This window comes from Macaca nemestrina, chromosome 1 (genome assembly GCF_043159975.1).
Source record: "Macaca nemestrina isolate mMacNem1 chromosome 1, mMacNem.hap1, whole genome shotgun sequence".
In the NCBI taxonomy this organism is placed as follows: domain Eukaryota; kingdom Metazoa; phylum Chordata; class Mammalia; order Primates; family Cercopithecidae; genus Macaca; species Macaca nemestrina.
The window spans coordinates 151,612,460-151,632,523 of NC_092125.1; the positions used below are offsets into that span (position 1 = coordinate 151,612,460).

The 20,064-nt window shown below is 33.5% G+C and overlaps 1 protein-coding gene across 37 annotated transcripts in view; it reads right to left on the bottom strand.

The window, feature by feature from the left end:
• The window catches only part of LOC105482716 (adhesion G protein-coupled receptor L2), a 684,023-nt gene that overhangs the window by 43,626 nt on the left and 620,333 nt on the right, over window positions 1-20,064 (bottom strand). For all 37 annotated transcript variants that reach the window (XM_071090520.1, XM_011742960.3, XM_071090526.1 and 34 more), the window contains 2 exons: window positions 13,321-13,430; window positions 5,789-6,589 (listed from right to left, as the gene is read on the bottom strand). In XM_071090520.1, the coding sequence (XP_070946621.1) occupies window positions 5,789-6,589; window positions 13,321-13,430 (911 nt within the window). The remainder of the gene's footprint in view (window positions 1-5,788; window positions 6,590-13,320; window positions 13,431-20,064) is intronic.

The following is a 20,064-nucleotide window of genomic DNA, read 5'->3' on the forward strand; positions in this document are numbered from 1 at the left end:
CAGGCTTCAGCATCGTTTCCTTGGAAAAGGTAGGTATGAAGAAGCAGCTAGTTGCAGTCAGAGGTGGAATCTCTTACCAAGATAAAGCATCAGATCAAATCATGCCTAATTCAAAACAACCCTTCATATCTTAGTGACCCTTAACAGAGAATATAAAAGAACTATCATTACACATTTAAAAGCAAAAATGTTTTCACTATTTTTAAAGGTTATTTTTGCCTTCCAATGTTACCACCAAACTGCTAAATCCACTAAGTTTAAGAAATAATGGAGCTCAGTGTTTCCTTTCCTCCATTAATCACCACTGAATTAATTTAAACAACAAAAATCTGTCAGTAAAAATTTAATACTACCACTTAAAAAATTGTTGAACGAAATCACACAAAAGTTGTATCAACATTTACAGATTATTGGCACTTAAAACCTTACATATATGATGCCTTAAATTTAAATTGTTGTAGAGCAAATGAAAAATAGCTATATTTTCATATCATCTTAAAAAATATCAACTTATTTTTATACTTTATACGTGATAATAAGCTATGATATTAGAATTTATTAGAAAACATGTTCATATTATCACTGATACGTTTACTATTTTAAGCTCTGGTCCATCAATCTTTCTTTACATAATTCTGATACTATTGAGAGTATATGACGAAAAAGTAGTGTGACATGTTTCTAGTTCTTTAGTAGTTACATACTTCTTGTTATCAATAAGTACACTATACATGTTTTATTCCTTTCCCCCCTCTATCTCAAGAGAAACTTCTAAAGCATGTGTTTTATTTCCAGGGCATAATTTATTGACCATATGAGAGATGACTATGTACATTAGTCAAACATCATGTCTAGCCAGCTGCTGCAGAAACCTATTCAAACCTGCCTATCTTTTCTGTAAAGCACTTGCTTGACATCTTGTTAAACCTCTGTAATTTTCTTTTGATTACAATGCAGCCAGGCTTTCAGTGCTTTCTCAATTAACATTTGTCAAAAGCATCACAATCTTTTGCAGAAGTGTCAAATGACTGCTGCTGAATCAAGTCTTAAAGGGGAGTCAGGAATCAGAACAAAAAAAAGAAGGGGGCAGAGCAAAATGCTTGCGTGCTACACTCTCTGATATATCCCTGAACACTGTACTAATTAGTACACATTTAATCACTGAAATATGTATTAATACTACAATTAGTGATGTTAGCTAAACATTAGTCGAGATTCATAATAACCGAGTCAAGACAGACAATAAAAAGACCTCAATTAAAAGTGCAAAATTTCATGCAACATTCTACAGCCATGTTTCCATTGTTTTTTTGATCATTTATTTTTATACCTTTTCACCCTTTTGTTTGTTTGGTTTTTTTTGAGACAGAGTCTTGCTCCAGGCTGGAGTGCAGTGGTGTGATCTCGGCTCACTGCAACCTCCGCCTCATGGGTTCATGCCATTCTCCCGCCTCAGCCTCCCGAGTAGCTGGGATTACAAGTACTCATCACCATACCCAGCTAATTTTTGTATTTTTCATAGAGACGGGGTTTCACCATATTGGCCAGGATGGTCTCGATCTACTGACCTCATGATCCGCCTGCCTCGGCCTCCCAAAGTGCTGGGATTACAGGCGTGAGCGACTGTGCCCAGCCACCTTTTTACCTTTTGATCACCAAAATAGATTAAAGGGAATCAACTTATTCTTCAAAGATAAATGAGTAAAATACTGGGATATCATGAAGAGAAACATGATCGTAAAGCTTAAGTGACAAAACTAAATCTTTTAGAGGGACACACAGAATTTCTGGTATTTTGGAAGGTTTAAGTTTAGCAATACTAGAAGAAAAGCAACGTTTTTTTTCTCATGTGAAGGCAAGAAATGCAGATATATTTCTAAAAATTATTATTTATTTCCACAGGTGGAAATGGCCCCAATAGGGCATCTGGTAATGATAAAAGCATATGTTGACTTAGCATTTATGTGCCAGGTGCTATGCCAATCACCATTCATGGATAATCAGATCATTTTATTATATCCTTACCACAATTCCATGAAGTAGGCATTATAATTATCTTCCTTTTACAGATAAGGAAACTGAACGATGAAGTTAAGTAATTTGTTTAAGGTCACTGTCCCATACTCTTAAATGCTATGATCTTACTTTCCTAAAGATTTTCAGAGACTCCAGAAAAATATGGCATCCAACAAGTAACCTTGCAGTTATCTGGGAATATTTAACTGACATGGTGTTGTGTGTAAATCTCTAAAAGAATAACAATTTGGAAAGAAAATATAAGACTAGAATAACAAACAATGAGAAGGTCCATAATGAAACACAGCAAAAGGTTCAAAACTCAAGAATATCCTATAAATAATAATAGAAAACACAACTCACAATAGAATTATAACTCTAATCCAAACCCTTTTTATACAGCTCTATTTATCCTGATGTCATATCATGTACTCAGATTAGCTGACTTAGGATTCTACCTACCATTTATCACGTGAGTAGAAACAAAATACTTAAGAAATGATGTTAATAAACATGCTTAGTAAGTACCCATGAAGATTTTAACTAACACATACAGAATGGTTCAATTTACTCTGGTTATGTACTAAGAACTTCTATTTATTACCAGGGTTTTCCTACATGAAAGGGTTTGAAGACAATAGCCATTTATGCCAAGTATAATGTTCTCCTCACTGAGGTCCAAGAAGTCACCCTCACCCACTGTTCATGAAATGAACTCTAGAGTGAGTCTGCAGCTTGGTAAAGCAAAAATGAGCACCTATTCAACTTGTCCCTGTTCACTGTCTAAAAACACTGATCATCTTTTACACAGCATTCTTTATCAGTGAAAAGGTATTTCCGGAAGTATGTATTCTATGCTATGTATAAACAAAACTGGCTCTCTTGATAAAAAATTTTTCCTGGTATTACAGAAGTATATCACCTCATTAATTAGTCTAACACAAACGTTGAGGAACTGCCAAAAGCCAAGTAAAAACACATCATTTTCTTTATAATATTTGGGATATCAAATGTGCAGATAGATTAAGTAAATATAAAGCAATCCAGATTAAGAAATGAAAAAGAGTTAAAACAGGACTGGAAAGGGTTTTTTCTAAGGCCATTCCAGAGAGGGAGAAGGTGAAAGAGGAAAACCAGACCTCGTTTAGGGGAGTGGAGCAAATGAATTACGCAGGGATCACATCAAGCTCAAAATTCACCAAAAAAAAAAAAAAAATCAGAGCACAAAAATTGTATGTGTGTGCTTTTAGGAATGAAAAGGCTTGGATTTATAAATGGGAAAAAGTATTGAAGCTAATATATTATTAAACAGTCCACAATGAAAAATGGTATGGATAACAAAAAAAAACGAATGGATAATTTTACAGCACAATTTATGCCTTGGCCATATACATGATAGCAAATCCAGTACAGATGACTTGAACTATGAATTTCAGCAAAATAAGTCAATCACTGCTTTATGACAGGCAAAAGACCTCATTTCTCTGATTGCTCTGTTCTATCGGTTTCTTGGATCTTGTTTCTGAAAAGCGGACAGTGGCTTATTGGTTTGACCTAAATTTGTGGGCCAGAACAGTTCTGCAAGACCCCACCTACATGCATATAGGTAGCACACATCTTGAGTGAAAGAGACGGGAGTCTCTAAAAACATAATATAAATTACAAGGGGAGAGAAAGAGAGAGAGAGAGAGAATGAATATGGGTCAAACAGCAGTGACAGAAATTTAGGTCAGATAATGCTTTCATCACTAAGGGCTGAATAAGGGGTCAATATGAATTTTCATGTTCTGGGACTATTTAAGAATAGCTATTTTGGATGATAAAACATAGTTGTAGGAACATACAGTTGCTACATCTGCCAAAGCTTCTAATTTTTAAGCCTGTTAACTGCTCTTTCCAAAAGTATCTAAACTATCGAAGACTTTTCATCTGAAATGGATCAAATTATTTACTAGAATATACGACACATGGAGGATGATATTACTAACCGTCTTTGTATTCACTGAAGTACTTTGTGGCAAGTAGATGTGTAATGTTTTTATTTGTTGAACTGAATTATACTCAACTTTATTCACAGTTCTTCGAGTTGTTGCCTGATTATGAATTTGCAATTTGTAAAATATTTTTTTCTTTCTTTTTTTTCTGAGGATGACAAAAAATTTACTGCTACCCAAGACAAATCTAACAACTATGAGACTAATACAGGCTACAAAAAGGTTAACATGAGGATCAATATAATTTTAGCCAATGCCAATGTAAGTTTGCCTTTTGACAAACCTATAGGATAAAAAAGCAGTACTGTAGTAGCAGCTTTTGGAAAAACAATTGAAATAGACGAAACAAACCAAACTGCTGCCTCATGAGCAAACATATGTATACATTTTTAAATAAATGATTCCAAGATACTATCAAATAAAACTATCAATGCCCTAAAAGAAGATTTCATTGTTATAAATTTAACAATGAACATTACTGCTATAACTATAAGCCAAAAAATACAAACATAACCTGATTTAGGGAAAAAGGGACTGTACACTAAGTCAATGGATCATTATTGTTATTATATGAACAAAACTCACATATTTTGGTATCCTACAATGACTTAAATTAGAAATTCCATGACAAAAAGCTGTGACTTCTGCTTTTGAGGTCCTGACCGTATGACAATATTTAAAACTGATTAACAGCATATCTTAAAATATGTAGGGGTGTTTGTTATGAACATATTTAATTGTGTGTACTTGCATTGCTTTAGTAGAAGAAAAAAGATATTAGTGTCTGCCCCACCCTATTGAAGACATTAATTTAATCACTCCAAAGAACTTTCTAGTTCCTAAAATTTTGAAATAATGCAATAATTTCAAGATTAACTCAGTAAATTAGGATATTAATTCAGGTCTTAAACACACACTGTTCAAATAAAAGACTTATAAACAGTGCAAGTTCTATAATAATACATTAACAAGTTATTCTTTCATCATGAGTATGAGATAATCTTGTTTTAATAAAATATTCATTTATCATCAAAAATTATTTCCCACAAAATTGAACTCACTTAATAAACCAAAGTATATTTCCAAAAATTGAGCATTACTTTCTAAAGTAATGATCCTGCATAAAGAGAATATAAATCACACAATCTAGCATATCTGTCATCGTAAGTCATCACTTGGGATCATTTAAAGCTTAGTTCATGTGATTGTTAAAGTCACAGAAATATTGACTTAAAACTGTCACTAATTTATCAGAAAATAAAAACATGTAATTTTACACGATAATCTAGAAAAATATTGGATGGCTCCCTCTTCTACTCAGAGAACATACACCAAAACTTCAGAACGCATATACCTGGCATTGTACATCAAGCCCAGCCATTCTCCTGGGACTTCCTAACACACGTTTCCTTTAACCACTGGCGCCAAGAAGTTAAAAGGTCTGCACATAGATTGTAATCAATTCAGCAGTCAAGTAGGGGAAAACAACCAAACAAAAAAAGATTGCTAACAGATTTCTGGTTGGTATAATATTTTTAGCAATGAAAACTAAACTGATCAATAATGCCACAATTTCTTGAAGCCAACATTAAAATGAAGAAATTGAGAAAAAGAAAACGAACCATAATAAGGCTAAAATGTACCACAACAATGTCCTTTGTGCTTTAACTATGAAAAGGTGAAGAAAATAGGAAAAAGAAATTAAGAAGTCTTTTTTTTAAAAAAAAAAAAATGCTATTCACAAAATGACATAAGCATTAGCAAGTAAACATTCTTACCTTGGGCAGGATCAGGCGGACCAAACTCCAAAGAATACCGTAAAATGAAGTTATTGTTCCACACGTAAAGTTGGTTATCTCTTGGATTGTAATCCACTGCAGCAATATACTGATACTGGTTGGGGAAGGGAACATCTACATATTCTCCTCGGTTTAATCGGGTATTATAAATGTAATCAATTGCGTTCTTGCCTGTTTCACTTTCATTGTCTTGATAAACTGACCTAACCACATAGAGGACTCCACATATCATAAAAGCATTTGATGCGGCACGTTTGTCGTATACAGTCTCCCACGTTGCTTCGAATCGAAGAGTGTATGGATTCAGCTGGCTAATAACTATCATTCCATTGTTCTGTTCAGTGGCATAAATGACCCACAAGCCATTTTCATCAACTGCTAGGTCGATATCAGTCTTTCCTCCCCACCTGTATGGGGAGGTATCATGGTAGTTGGCATAGTTAATTATGGCCTCGCCACTTTTAATTCTAGTCCTCAAGTCAAATTTCACAATATTCCTCGTTCTTTCTTTGTTAAAGAAGACAGCACCATCATATACCACAAATCCAGTACCATCTACTCGATTTGGAAGTTTATACGTTGTTGTTTGGCGACTATTTTGGAAATCTTCTAAAGAAGCATATTCTATTAAAGTATCGGTACGATAGGGAGTCCAGGGCATGAAATAAATTTTATCTGCAGCCTGAAGAGGGTCCTTGCACCAAGCACCTGCCTTTTGTTCAGCTTCATATATACATGGTGAGTCCACAATTGCTTTCAAGGTCCCAGGACACACAAAAACTAACAGTTACAGAGAAAAGACAAAAATTAAACCAAGTTAAAAAATTACACAGGTAAACACGTTTCAGTGGTCACAAATCAAAAGGGAAAAATTCATATTATTAGCATTCAATTTTACCAAAATTTATACTTAATACAAATACTACCCTTATTTTCTAAAGTTAGCATAATAAGTGCATCAGGGTACAAAGTAACTGGAGTTTATGTTTATTTTCACTAGCAAAAGCCTAAGTTTAAGATCATTCGTAAGTGGTCTGACAATTTAATTTTTTGCTATGTTTTCATTTTATAATCTGTTAACCTATGTTTTAAAAGTCTGAGCTTGTGCACAACAGTATATATTTTATTTTATTCCAAACATTATACCCTTCAACCTCCTACTTCACCTATGAGCCCCCAAAAGCAAAACTATGAAATAAGGCAAATAAAACAGAAAATCCAATGTGAAGACTTATTTAGAACTTTTACATAAGTTAGACTGAAAACAAAGGTGCTTCAATTTGAGGAACATAAATATTCGGAAAATGCAATTAGGAGCACAGAAAAGTAAATACAAGAAAAGCAGTGATGAAACAATCAGGAGACCCTGTAACCATGGCATGCTATGGAGAGGGTTCTGGAAGCCAGGCAAGATGACACTTTAATTATAAGAAAATATCCAAGGGTGTCAGAAAAAGAGATAAAGGGTAAAAAAGAAACAGAGAAAGGGCAGCTCCCCCTCGCCGACTTCAAAATTTTTACCCCATCACCAGATTTAGCAGTCATACAATTTCATTGTAAACAGTTGACTTCCTTATGAGGTGGCATTTATGAGATCCTGCTGATTATTTTAATACAGGAGTGTTGTGGGGAGAGGGGAGGGAGGAGGTTAACATCCATAAGGCACATAACAGGGAGCTGGGGTTCAGACTGTATACATTATTTACCTTTTTGCTCCACTTCTATTTTAAGCATCGGAAGAAAAATAAAAAAGGTGCAAGGAAAAAAGAAAAAAGATTAAAATAAATTGACTATTAGTCTAAGACTGAATTCGTAACAGATGCTAAATACAGGAAGAATAAGAGCTGTACTACTTTGGATAAAGAGAAACACACAACAGGAAAACCTAGCAGGAGAAAGATTCTAAAGTTACATAAAAGAACATAGATCAATCATTTTAGGAGATTAAGGAGGCAATACAAATATGTTGGCATGTTGTTTCACTTAGTGTACCTGAATAAATAATGAAACTCTTCACTAATGCATGGTATACATACTCTTGCCTTTCCAAAGTCACTCAGCATTCTTACCAAGTTTTACTTTCTATATGTATGCTATAGACATAAATGCATGCATAGTTACATCATCCCCATTTATTTTATGTGAACTCAATTATTAAACTAACTTTAGATAAGCATAACAATAGAAAAATACATTTATAAAAATCACAACTTAATTTTGGAGTTTAGATCAAATTTAATTCTGATGTGGTTACATGTTTTTCATAGATATTTACTAAGAAGAAATATATAATTATGCATCTCAGTATGTTTCAATTGTTTTTCTATTATTTTCTATTCCTAGATAAATTTTAACCATTAAAAAAGCCTCCTCTTTAGGAATATATAAATATCGCCCCATCACCAGTAGAGATTTTGAAGAGTAGGGTAAGGTAATACCTTTCTTCCCCACTAAGAACTAGTATATTTACTTAGGTTTACACATATATTTTATTATAAAGTTCTGATTAAATTTTCTATATTATATATCTCAAACTTGTAATACTAAGTCTATAAAAAAAGCAAGCAAAATACATACAAGGGAAAAGCAAGCACAGTAGGCAAGGAGAAAAAGGAAGAAAGAATTATGGTTAGATTATTATGACAATTCTACCATCATAAATTTACACAGAAAGCAAGCTAGCATGCAACAACAACCATACCGAGCATTCAAAACAAATACCTTGACTCCACAGACCTTATAAAAAGTAAATGCTTTCATAAAACAAACCTGATTAGTAGAGTTACATGAGAAAAAAACAAAACAAAACTACAGTTTCAAGAAATGGATTATGCAGTTAGGAAGGGGGCTATGTAAGATCCTTGTTGGTAAACAGTATTCTAATACTTACAAACCATAAAATACTTTACATTGTATATAGGTCTGAAGTATGTTGCCTGAAATTCATAAAATGTTGAGACATCATGGTGTCTGTTTCTCCCTTTTCTGTTGTTAAAATGCATTAGGATGTGCTAATATTGCATTTCCAAAATGTACTCAGACAGAGTAGTGTACATTTTATTAAGATCTTAGTTTGATTCATTATAAAAAATTACAATAATTCATTAAGACTAAATGTTGACCTTCTGAAACACCTACAGTAAAAAAACATCACACGGACATTTTTGCCATAGGAATGGCATACAACAACTTTCCACATTAAGCTACAACTTTCCCCAATCAACTTGGTCTATGTAACCACTTTCAGGAAACATACTTGCTCTGTAATGTGTAATTCTGACTACATCTGAAAAACAAAAAATTCAACATTACTGTCTTGAAAACAACACTTTTGTATAAACCACTAGTCCTAAAATTACTCCTCAGCGAAGAGCAATATTATACCTGCTTAGAATCAATAATGGAAGGGCGTGGTGAGAAAATGAGGATAAGAGAAATCATTAGCATTGTGACTACTCAAACTACATTTATATACAGCTGTACACTTTTTTCCCCTAAGGAAAGGATAATTTTACTGAAATAAATTAAATGTAAAGGATGGAAATAATACATTTTAAAATGTTTATTTTAAAAAGAACTTAAAACAAGTTCAATAAAAGATGTAGAAAGTATATTTTGTTTTCCATTCATTGAAAATGGCTAAATTAGGCCAGGTGCGGTGGCTCAAGCCTGTAATCCCAGCACTTTGGGAGGCCGAGACGGGTGGATCACGAGGTCAGGAGATCGAGACCATCCTGGCTAACACGGTGAAACCCCATCTCTGCTAAAAAGTACAAAAAACTAGCCGGGCGAGGTGGTGGGCGCCTGTAGTCCCAGCTACTTGGGAGGCTGAGGCAGGAGAATGGCATGAACCCAGGGGGCAGAGCTTGCAGTGAGCTGAGATCCGGCCACTGCACTCCAGCATGGGTGACAGAGCGAGACTCCGTCTCAAAAAAAAAAAGAAAAAGAAAAAAAGAAAATGGCTAAATTTTACTTTTTGATAAACTAAAATTACAATGTAGTTAGTGAACAGAATATCAAAGTCTTTATTTACATGAGATTTGATATCACATATTAAAGGAAAATAAATATAAATTATATATTGTATATGTGTTATAATTCTGTTGAAAAGTAAGTAACACTCAAAAGTAAAGATTAAAAATATTATAAACCTTTGATGATTAATGAATCATACAAGGAATATATGGCTCTTTACAACAAAAAACATTATTATTTTTATGAAAATGCCAGACATCTGTCAAAGCAGCCAAAATTCATCAGTAGAAGAGTACAAAAACACAATAAAATTAATATAATCAGCATTCTCTATCACATGCCAAAAATATACCACAACTTGTCTTAAGAGACTGCATGAATTAACAATACACTTACTTTTCTACAGACCAAACATACAAGTATATGAACCACCAACATGAGTGGAGGACTACATGAATATGCAAGACAAGAAATTAACCCACACTAACTACACAGCCGACATAATCTGTATGTGAAGTGACACACGATTTCACTGAATAATCTTACATGTTTATTCATTAATAATAATTTAATCAATAAGAATGGCTATTTTTCATATTAAATAAAACTTGTGGTTAATATTACAGTATTTTTACAATGATACTTTGAAATAAGAGGTACAAAAATGAAAACCAAATCCTGCCTGTAGGATGCAAAATTCTGATCTGATTACTCTCCTTTATCCTCCAAGATCTTTATGACTTCTTTCAAATATAAATATACGCAATTCCTAATAGTCTGGCAATAATAGATACCCCGTATACATACACTTTTGACATGGATATTAACTGGACAAGTACAAGCATCACATATAATGCATGTGCCGTTCATAAACATACTAAAGTAACAGCATTTCTAATGTTCTCTGTTGAGCAAATTTCTTTTAAAAATTTCAGAAGTCATGAAAATTTTCTGAAATTGTTTTATAATAGGACTTAATTGGAATATATAAGATCCTGGAGGATTTACTGTGAATAGAAACCGGTATAAAGCCAAGTGGTAAAAAATACATAATAAATGTTATCCGATGGTGACAATTTTATCAACTAAGTAACGTGTAAAAGAGGTATGCAAATATCATAAAATATAAAAACACTACTAAATCAAGGAGAAAGTGAAAGTTAAAGGCTCACAATAAAAGAAAGTACAAGGGCCGGGCACGGTGGCTCAAGCCTGTAATCCCAGCACTTTGGGAGGCCAAGACGGGTGGATCACGAGGTCAGGAGATCGAGACCATCCTGGCTAACACGGTGAAACCTCGTCTCAACTAAAAAATACAAAAAAACTAGCCCGGCGAGGTGGCGGGCGCCTGTAGTCCCAGCTACTCGGGAGGCTGAGGCAGGAGAATGGCGTAAACCCAGGAGGCGGAGCTTGCAGTGAGCTGAGATCCCGCCACTGCACTCCAGCCTGGGCTACAGAGCAAGACTCCGTCTCAAAAAAAAAAAAAAAAAGAAAGTATAAGGAATGAATACAATGGACAGAGGCACAAAGAAACAAAAGTTGAAGAAAATGAGAAAGAGAGGTAAGACACTGTCCTACATATGATTAGAATAACTTAAGACTCTTTGCATTATATTTTAATATTAGTTGAAACCGTGCAATTTATAGAGTGTCACTACTGTAGAGTATATAGGAATTATAATTACTTTTATTCTTTAGCAAGGATTAAAATAAAAAAAAATCATAGACTTATTTTTGCCTCGTGCAAACATCTAGAAAGGTAACAGCAAATTAATTACTGATTTTTTAAAATTAAAAGACAGAATCTAAAAGAAACAAATACTTCTCTGAGTATAGCTATTTGCAAGTTTAGTGCACAATGTACAATACTTCTGGAGAACTGAAAAAGTAAAATTTTGCAAGTTAGATGTTCCAGAAGATATCCACATTTTCCTTTCTTAAACAGCACAAGAAATAACTTATGAATCTGAAAATAATATTTGCTTAACACTGTTCTTGGTCTATAGACTAGGTTACAGGAACTGGCTCCAGAAAGACAATTCTTGGCAGCTCTGACTGATTCCACTGTTTGGGAATGGATGCTGTATTTCTTCTCTAATTTGAGGACAGAAATCATGCTAAATTCAAGTGAAAGTGACTTTATGGAACAAAATTTTGGTTAGGTCAAAAGAATACAATGTTCCTCTAGTGGCACAGGAGAATGATTACGTAAGCCACCAACACTACACAGGAGAAATGATATAAAGATCAGTGTACTCAGTAGGCTTCCAATCCTACAAATGGTATAGAAAATACTGAAAACATAAAAAGCATCCATTTCACAGTAACACAGGAACACAGAGCAGGGATGAAAAGATAATCTGTGTTTGGCCTTTAACTGATAACACAAAAAGCCAATTTGTCAAAACTGTGTCAGAGAAAAGATGGAGAGTACCTTCACAGCATGTGTCAGAATGTGTTACTACCATACCGGACATAGCAGATCTATCAGAATTTGGCCCTTTGGTTTTAGAAATATTGATAGCTTGCACATATACATCTGTCAGAATTAATGACCTAGCTTTTGAGGTTCTGTAAAGAGCAATTTCATTATTTGGCAAATCCTTTTTTATTAAAGGAGGAAAGTGTACAAAAACTGTCTCAAATCAGCAAAATTGCTGATAAACATAATTCAAATGCCTATGAACTAATGACTAAATGACATCTCTATCTTTCCTATAATTTAAAAAGCAAAGAAGACAACAATACTATCAAACTAGCTTATGAAAATCAGGTAATATTCAAACTTTAAGTTGCCTAAAATGCTAAGATTTTTAAAATTGAAAGTACAGAATACAATTTTGAAGTACTAATTCTGAGATTAGAAGGAAAACTACACAAAATTTGACTACTGGCCGAAGCCTACCTACAAACTTTTCAATTGAATTTTAAATATCTGTCTGTAGGATCTTAACAATGATGCTAAAAAATTAAAAATAGAAATATGTGCAAGGTTATGTTATATCTAACTATTTTATTAAGCATTAAGATTTCATCACTGAATCCCGTAAAGAAATGCTCCCTTAAAGACAACAGAACAAAAAGTAAAGCACTTGCCTCAGTTACTGCAATGGTAGCTTTTACTCGGCACTAAAGTTACTACAACAGCAGGTAGCCATTCAAGTAGCTCATGATTAAAACCGAAGTCAATTCCTTCTTTAGAAAACTGTGAGCCAAACCAATTTGTCAGCAACTGGTTTTGGGCAAAAGTACAGATTTCTATCAGCCGTATTGAATAGCTAATTCAAGTTTGTTTTCTGGAAAAACACTAGCCTTAAAAGCCAAACACTTAAGAACACAGACAGACACTTGGCCAGCATCACACTATGGCTTCCTTCCACACTTCATGAAGCTAATTGGAGGCCCAAGTCTGTTAGTGCTCTGCATGCATAATGGTTGTGTAGGCCATAAACATATGCTTCTTTCACATGTGTAGTCTTTCAGCATCAACGAGTAATGCTGGGGAAAGTGTAAAACAATATAAACTGCATACTTACTGTAAGGGACACACTCATACTGGACTTCAAGGTATTTGTATGTTCCAGGACATGGATCAGGAAACACATCTGACCCAGTAACTACTATACACTGTGTTCGATTGTTGCACCTGAAAGACAGAATGTATCAAACTTGTGTAACATAATTTATTTGATTATTTTTACTTAAATATAACATAGAAGTTTTTCGCATTTTCTTCAAGTAACTAGAAACATGAAACAAAAATTCAAGTAATGTTAAGTTACTCTACATTATTAAATACTTTATAAGAGTTTTGTTTTCTTTATGTTGTAATACAGTGGTATGGGTCACACTAACTTTCAACTAGAAGTAAAAAAAAAAAAAATGGCCAAGTTTCCTATTATTCTGTTACACATTTTAATTTTAATTTTTGACGTATTCAACATGAATTGAACAACAACAAGAATAACAACAACAACAAATATCTTACCAGGATATTAGACATCATACTTAAGAGTTAAAATTACAATTTTTAAAAATGGTCCTATAAGTACACAGAAATGTATGAGTCAAAACCTGAATTTCTCAGCAGGAAGTTTTTGACAACACAAAACAAATAAGGAGCCAGGATTTTAATTGTATCCTCGAAATCCAGTTGGTTGTGAAGTTCTTTATTGTACATACTTTCTGGAATACCAGAAACTAAGCTAGTAGTGTTCACCTCATATGCTATGGTCCACATAAATGATAAAGTGCATTTAAAGGATTTAGAAAAATGCTTTGGCACGTATGTAATGTCTAAGCATTATTGTTACTCTTTCTACTCACAGATCAATGTGCCTATGTAATTAATGAGATGACTATGTACCTTGGTTCAACACCGGTACTTCCTAAAGTATAACATTAGAAAGAATGTTGTACTAACACGATGCCTAGAATGTTCTAATTATTGTTATAAGGAATTATTTTCTTATTTTTGCATTGTCATTAATTCACCAAGAACATTAGAAATAGGTTAGAATTTCAGATAAAATGATATGTAAGTTCTCTGAATTTGTCCAAAAGTTCTTTTTATAACCTTTGTAAAGGCAAGAACTATTTCTTTTATAATTTGATTTGATTATAGCCTAATGAGTGAAATGTTTTCAGGGTTTTTATTGTATTTTCTGATAGCACATACATTAAGAAGGCAAAGCAAGCAGAACAAGAACATTATAACAACATTTATTTAACAGTTGGAATACCACATATTCTATAATGCATAAAATAACTGAACTATAAAATAGCACTATAAAGAATTTTGAAAAAGCATCCCAGTTTCTAGCACAACTAACTAAGGGCAGTAGAAGGTGAATCATGTTAAAGATGGGTAGGAACAGTCGTATACTTTGGTGCCCTTTCAACTCAAAACTAGACTTTTTCTTTGAACAGCAGCAAAGCCTGAAAACTTCTACAGGATTAAATAGATAAATTTTATAATTCAAAGTATACTACAATGAACTTCAAACAAGACTTAAATATTAAATAAATTATAAGTAACTTTTATCATGATTACTTTATAATACAGGATAGCATTGTTTTTTTAGAAATATACCATATACTGTAATTTTCAAGAACATAAATAATGTAAATGGTACAGTGTCACAGTCTTCTGTAACATATGTTTTCCTGTCATTATTCTGTATTTCTCCTAATTGGGTTCACTCATCTGAAGAAATTTGCCAGTAGTTCACCACTTAGTGTAAACGAATTATTTTAACATGAATCACAGAACCTATTTCACATCCTAAAATTCAAGACAAGAGGTAGGTTTACAGTTTCTCAACAGGTCAATAACTAATGTTCCCAGGTAAGAAATGTAATTCTGATGTTTCATTTTTCTTCTTTTTTAAACTTTTGCAGCAACAAGATAGTTCACTGCTTTTTTAGTTTCTTGATCTAACAGAAATCCTAATCACTAACTTGGTCCCATTAAAAACAAAAGTCCTTTCATTTCCTTCTTTGTATTTGTTCATACCTACAGTGATCTTCCTTTTATCACATCCTCACAATTCTCAGAAATGAAGAAAGATAAACAACTGTGTGTTAGATATCCCTTTCAGATACTCCCACAGTATACATTTTATAACTACTCAACCAAACTCTGTTAGGTTTTGAATGGTATTTAAATACGATTACAGAAACCCCTCCGAATAACAGTTTCTCTTGTGAGTAAACTCTTCATTTAGTTTATCACCCTTCACTTCTCACAAAAGGCTCCTCTCATATTAACAAACTAGCAACTGGTGGGAGAGAGAGGGAGCTGTACTCAAAGTTGAAATGGACCAACAACATGAAGGGCTTTGTTATCAAGGTGAAGGAGAAAGTAACTCAAAGAATTTGGCAATTTATATATATCATTTTTCAAAAATAAAGAATACATTGAAAATTGCCCAGATTTTTTCCACCAGAAGTAACTGGATGAATGAATATAACTAGTGCAGGGTTAGAGATCTTTTACTGTGTATTTCTAATGTCATGGTATGTTCTGCAGGAAGTATATAATATAAGCATTCTGGTTTCCATTACATTTTGCTTGAAAGAGGACCAACACCATAATAAAAAATAACTGTCCATATTTACTCTCTTTCTGAACAACTTTGCAGTAGTCCGTTGACCAATTACAGGTTCAAATTAATGTGAAAGCAATTATGATTATTTATACCAACCACATAATTTTTATTGATTTAAATAATCACACTACGCAGAGCATTCACTTTGACAGCAAAACATATTAATTCTACAACTGTAATCTTAAGCAAAACTGATTTAATGAAGCTCCTGCAATAAAATTATTAAAAAATTCTAGAATTCAGGGCCTCCCAAAATATAAAAAATGTTCATTAAAAAATTTCATATATTCATATACACAGAGATATCAGAAGTGAAAGAAATTAATCTTGAGAAAAATGGAAAATTTAGAGCTAAAACAGTTGAGGGTCAGAAAGAAGAGAAACCCAAACTGCAAAAAGTACAAGAAAATTAGAGCTTTGCATGCCAGGGTCTTGATTCATGGAAATGAATCTAAGCTTTTAAAGGCCCAAATTAGAGAAATAAAAACACAGACATTTATATTCCTTTATAAAGGATGCAAGCAGCATTAAGTTTCCAAATAGAGAGTGAGGAGACAAGAAAAACATTGGGAAATACCCAATGTGAGCTATTAATACTAAGAATAATCTAAAAATTCCTTAACAATATGCTGTTGGTAAGATTATAAAACTGTAAATTGCTATCATTTAAAAAGATCCAGAAAGAAAGCAATTACTTATCCACAGAAGCAAAGTAAATTCCCGCCAAGGGCTCAGCTTCAAGTTCTCACACTAATGAAAGCGAAAAGGTAGATTAAGCCAAGAAAGAAAAAATGTTTAGTTGTTTGTATTCTCAGTACTAGGCATAGTTCCTGGCATGACTTTCTCTCTCCTTCTCTACAGAAGAAAATTTCTTTACCAATAAAGGTATCATTGTTTAAACAATCAAAATATCAGTATATTTTGGTAATACCATGTGGGTTTATTACATTAATAACCTACAATTTTCTTAAACTTTAAGCATAGAAAATCGGTATGAATGAGAACAAGGCAAAAGAGAAAAAATAGGGTTTAATAAGTAGACCTTTTATTACAATTTGAAGGAACTACAATTACTGTTCACCATAAAGAAACAGATACTAGAATATATTTTGAACACTTCAGCTTTCAAATAACTGGTCTTATTTCATTTTATATTTATAAAGATGAACAGATGAGTTAAGACAGTGAAAGCAGTAGTTTTCAAAATATGGTCCTCATACTAACAGCACCACCATCAACTGAAAACTTGTTAGAAATACAAATTATTGGCTGGGCGCGGTGGCTCACGCCTGTAATCCCAGCACTTTGGGAGGCCAAGGTGGGTGGATCACCTGAGGTCGGGAGTTTGAGACCAAGTTGACCAACATGGAGAATTCCCGTCTCTACTAAAAATACAAAAATTGGCCAGGCATGGTGGCGCATGCCTATAATCCCAGCTACTCGGGAGGCTGAGGCAGGAGAATTGCTTGAACCCACAAGGTGGAGGTTGCAGTGAGCCGAGATCGTACCATTGCACTCCAGTCTGGGCAACAAGAGTGAAATTCCATCTTAAAAAAAAAAAAAAAAAAGAAAGAAAGAAAGAAAGAAAGAAGGAAAAGAAATGCAAATTATTAAGCTCCACCAAAAATTGGAAGATTCAGAAACTCTGGAAGTGGATACCCGGCCATCTCAGATTGAACAAGTTTTGCAGGTGATTCTGATCAGTGTAACTGGTGTGAGAACCGCAGGGTTAAAACAAGATAGGTTTAGATACTTTACTAAAGAATAAATATGAATGGCAAAACATGATTTTACTCTATAAAACTTAGTAAAACAAGTGAAATAGAAAACAAGTGATGAGTACAATTTATGCAAGAAGTACATAATACAGTTTACAATGTTAATATGTTTTCTTGCTAATTCTAAGTGTAGAAATCAAGAGTTTTAGTTGCTCTAATTTTGAGCAAGCTGTCTAGTTGTTCATCAATTCCTAACATGGAGAATCGAAATAAGTACAATAGATATCTGAGTACATGTATACATCACATATGAACCAGTTTTTTTAACAGATAAGAAGTATAATGTTTTGCTAAAAATGTGCTAGCTAATGAAACACTAAAATTGGAAATAAAACTTTTGAGAATCTGTAAAAATATACTATGTTCTACAGAAGTATGTCATTAAAAATAACAGAAAGATATGACCCATTGTAATCACTGCAAATTTTTCTATATTCAACCTTTGACTTCTTAATTTATTCAAATAAATTTTAATAAAGTGGCTCAACTCAGAGAGATGCCTTAGAGAGAACTCAGAGGCATAAGCAGGCCTTGCAAATAATGTCTAAACAATTTCGGGGTCAGGAGCTATTGCTCACGCTTACAATCCCAGCATTTTGGGAGGCAGAAGCAAAGGGAGAAGGATCTCTTGAGCCCAGGAGTTCAAGACCAGCTTGGGTAACATGGCAAAACCCTATCTCTACAAAAAGCTAAAAAAATTTAGCCACGTGTGGTGGTATGTGCCTGTAGTCCCACCTACTTGGGGGACACTGAGGTGGGAGGATTGCACCACTGAAGCATAGCCCAGTAACATAATGAGACCCTGTCTCAAAAACAAAAACAAGTAACAAAAACCATTTCCAGGATATAATTCATGATTAAATACTAAGTAGAAAATACACACTCAGTCCCAAATTCTAAACATGTAGTCATTTTTAATATTTTTCTAGTCACATTTCCAAAATTTTCAAATTTGGCATATAAAGACAAAGATTTAATCATTATTTCACATCACTGGGTTAAAAATGCACAAAATATCACTTATATATAATTTCTGGTTGCAACTTTCTGACTCCTATTTTAAAGAACTTTCTTACTATTCTAAAGTATATAGAGTACAACACTCAATCTGAGAATTCCAAATATAACTAATATAAACCCATTAATAAAATCTTTTAATATTATTACGTTCAAATGCCAGAATAAAAGTATTATTTCTGACATTAAAATTCATAAAACATTAATAAAACCCATCAACCACAACAAAGAAAATCCAAAGTCTTGCTTTATAGGCCATAAACTAGTTTAAATGGGACAAAACACTGAATTTTGTTGGTTTTTTGGTTTTTTGAGACAAAGCCTCGCTCTGTCACCCCCAGGCTGGAGTACAGTGCCACGATCTTCGTTCACTGCAACCTCTGCCTCCCGGGTTCAAGCAATTCTCCTGCCTCAGCCTCCTGAGTAGCTGGGACTATAGGCAAGTGCCAACACGCCTGGCTAATTTTTGTGTGTGTGTATATGTGTGTGTGTGTGTGTGTGTGTATGTATGTGTGTATATACATATATATGTGTGTATATACATATACACATACATATATATATATATATATATATATATAATTTTTTTTTTTTTTTAAAGTAGAGACAAGGTTTTATCATGTTGGGCAGGCTGGTTTCAAACTCCTGACCTCAGGTGATCCACCACCTCGGCCTCCCAAAGTGCTGGGATTACAGGCGTGAGCCACCATGTCTGGCCCAAAACACTGAATTTTAAAACATGGTTTAAAAACTCATCCCTGTAACAGTCTTTCTACCCTATAGGTGTGGGGGTGAGGGTTTCAATGGTTCAATTCTGGAATGAAGCCAAATATGCATCTATAAAAGCTGAAGTGTAACAAATAATTTTGGAGATTAACAGTTTATCAATTTACTTCCTACCAATATATTTGCTGATTACAAAAATTAGGGTAAGTATTTAAAGTTGGTGATATTGCCCAGGCTTGTGCACAATATATATTTCAAAAAAGATTTTAAGAAACAGCTAACGCATCGCTTAACCATCCCAATTTGCAAATGGCAAGAAGGTGAAAGTATTACAAACAGTATATTTTATCTTCCAAATGTAATCAATGTTCTCAGGTCTCAATATTAACTTTTAAGGCATCCAAAGTATCTTTTGAAATTAAGATCAATGTTCTCAAAAAAATTACTGTAAAGGAGGAAAAGGCATTTTATAAAAGTGTATTATCACTAATTTACATACTAGTATATGGAAATTTCTGAAAAATATCATGCACAGATAAACCACAGTATTTTCAAGAAAGATTATCTCTTTATTTTAGAGACATAGTGCCTCATTACTAATGAAATATTAATGAAAACAAACTATTAATATGTTCCCTTTCCTTACTCT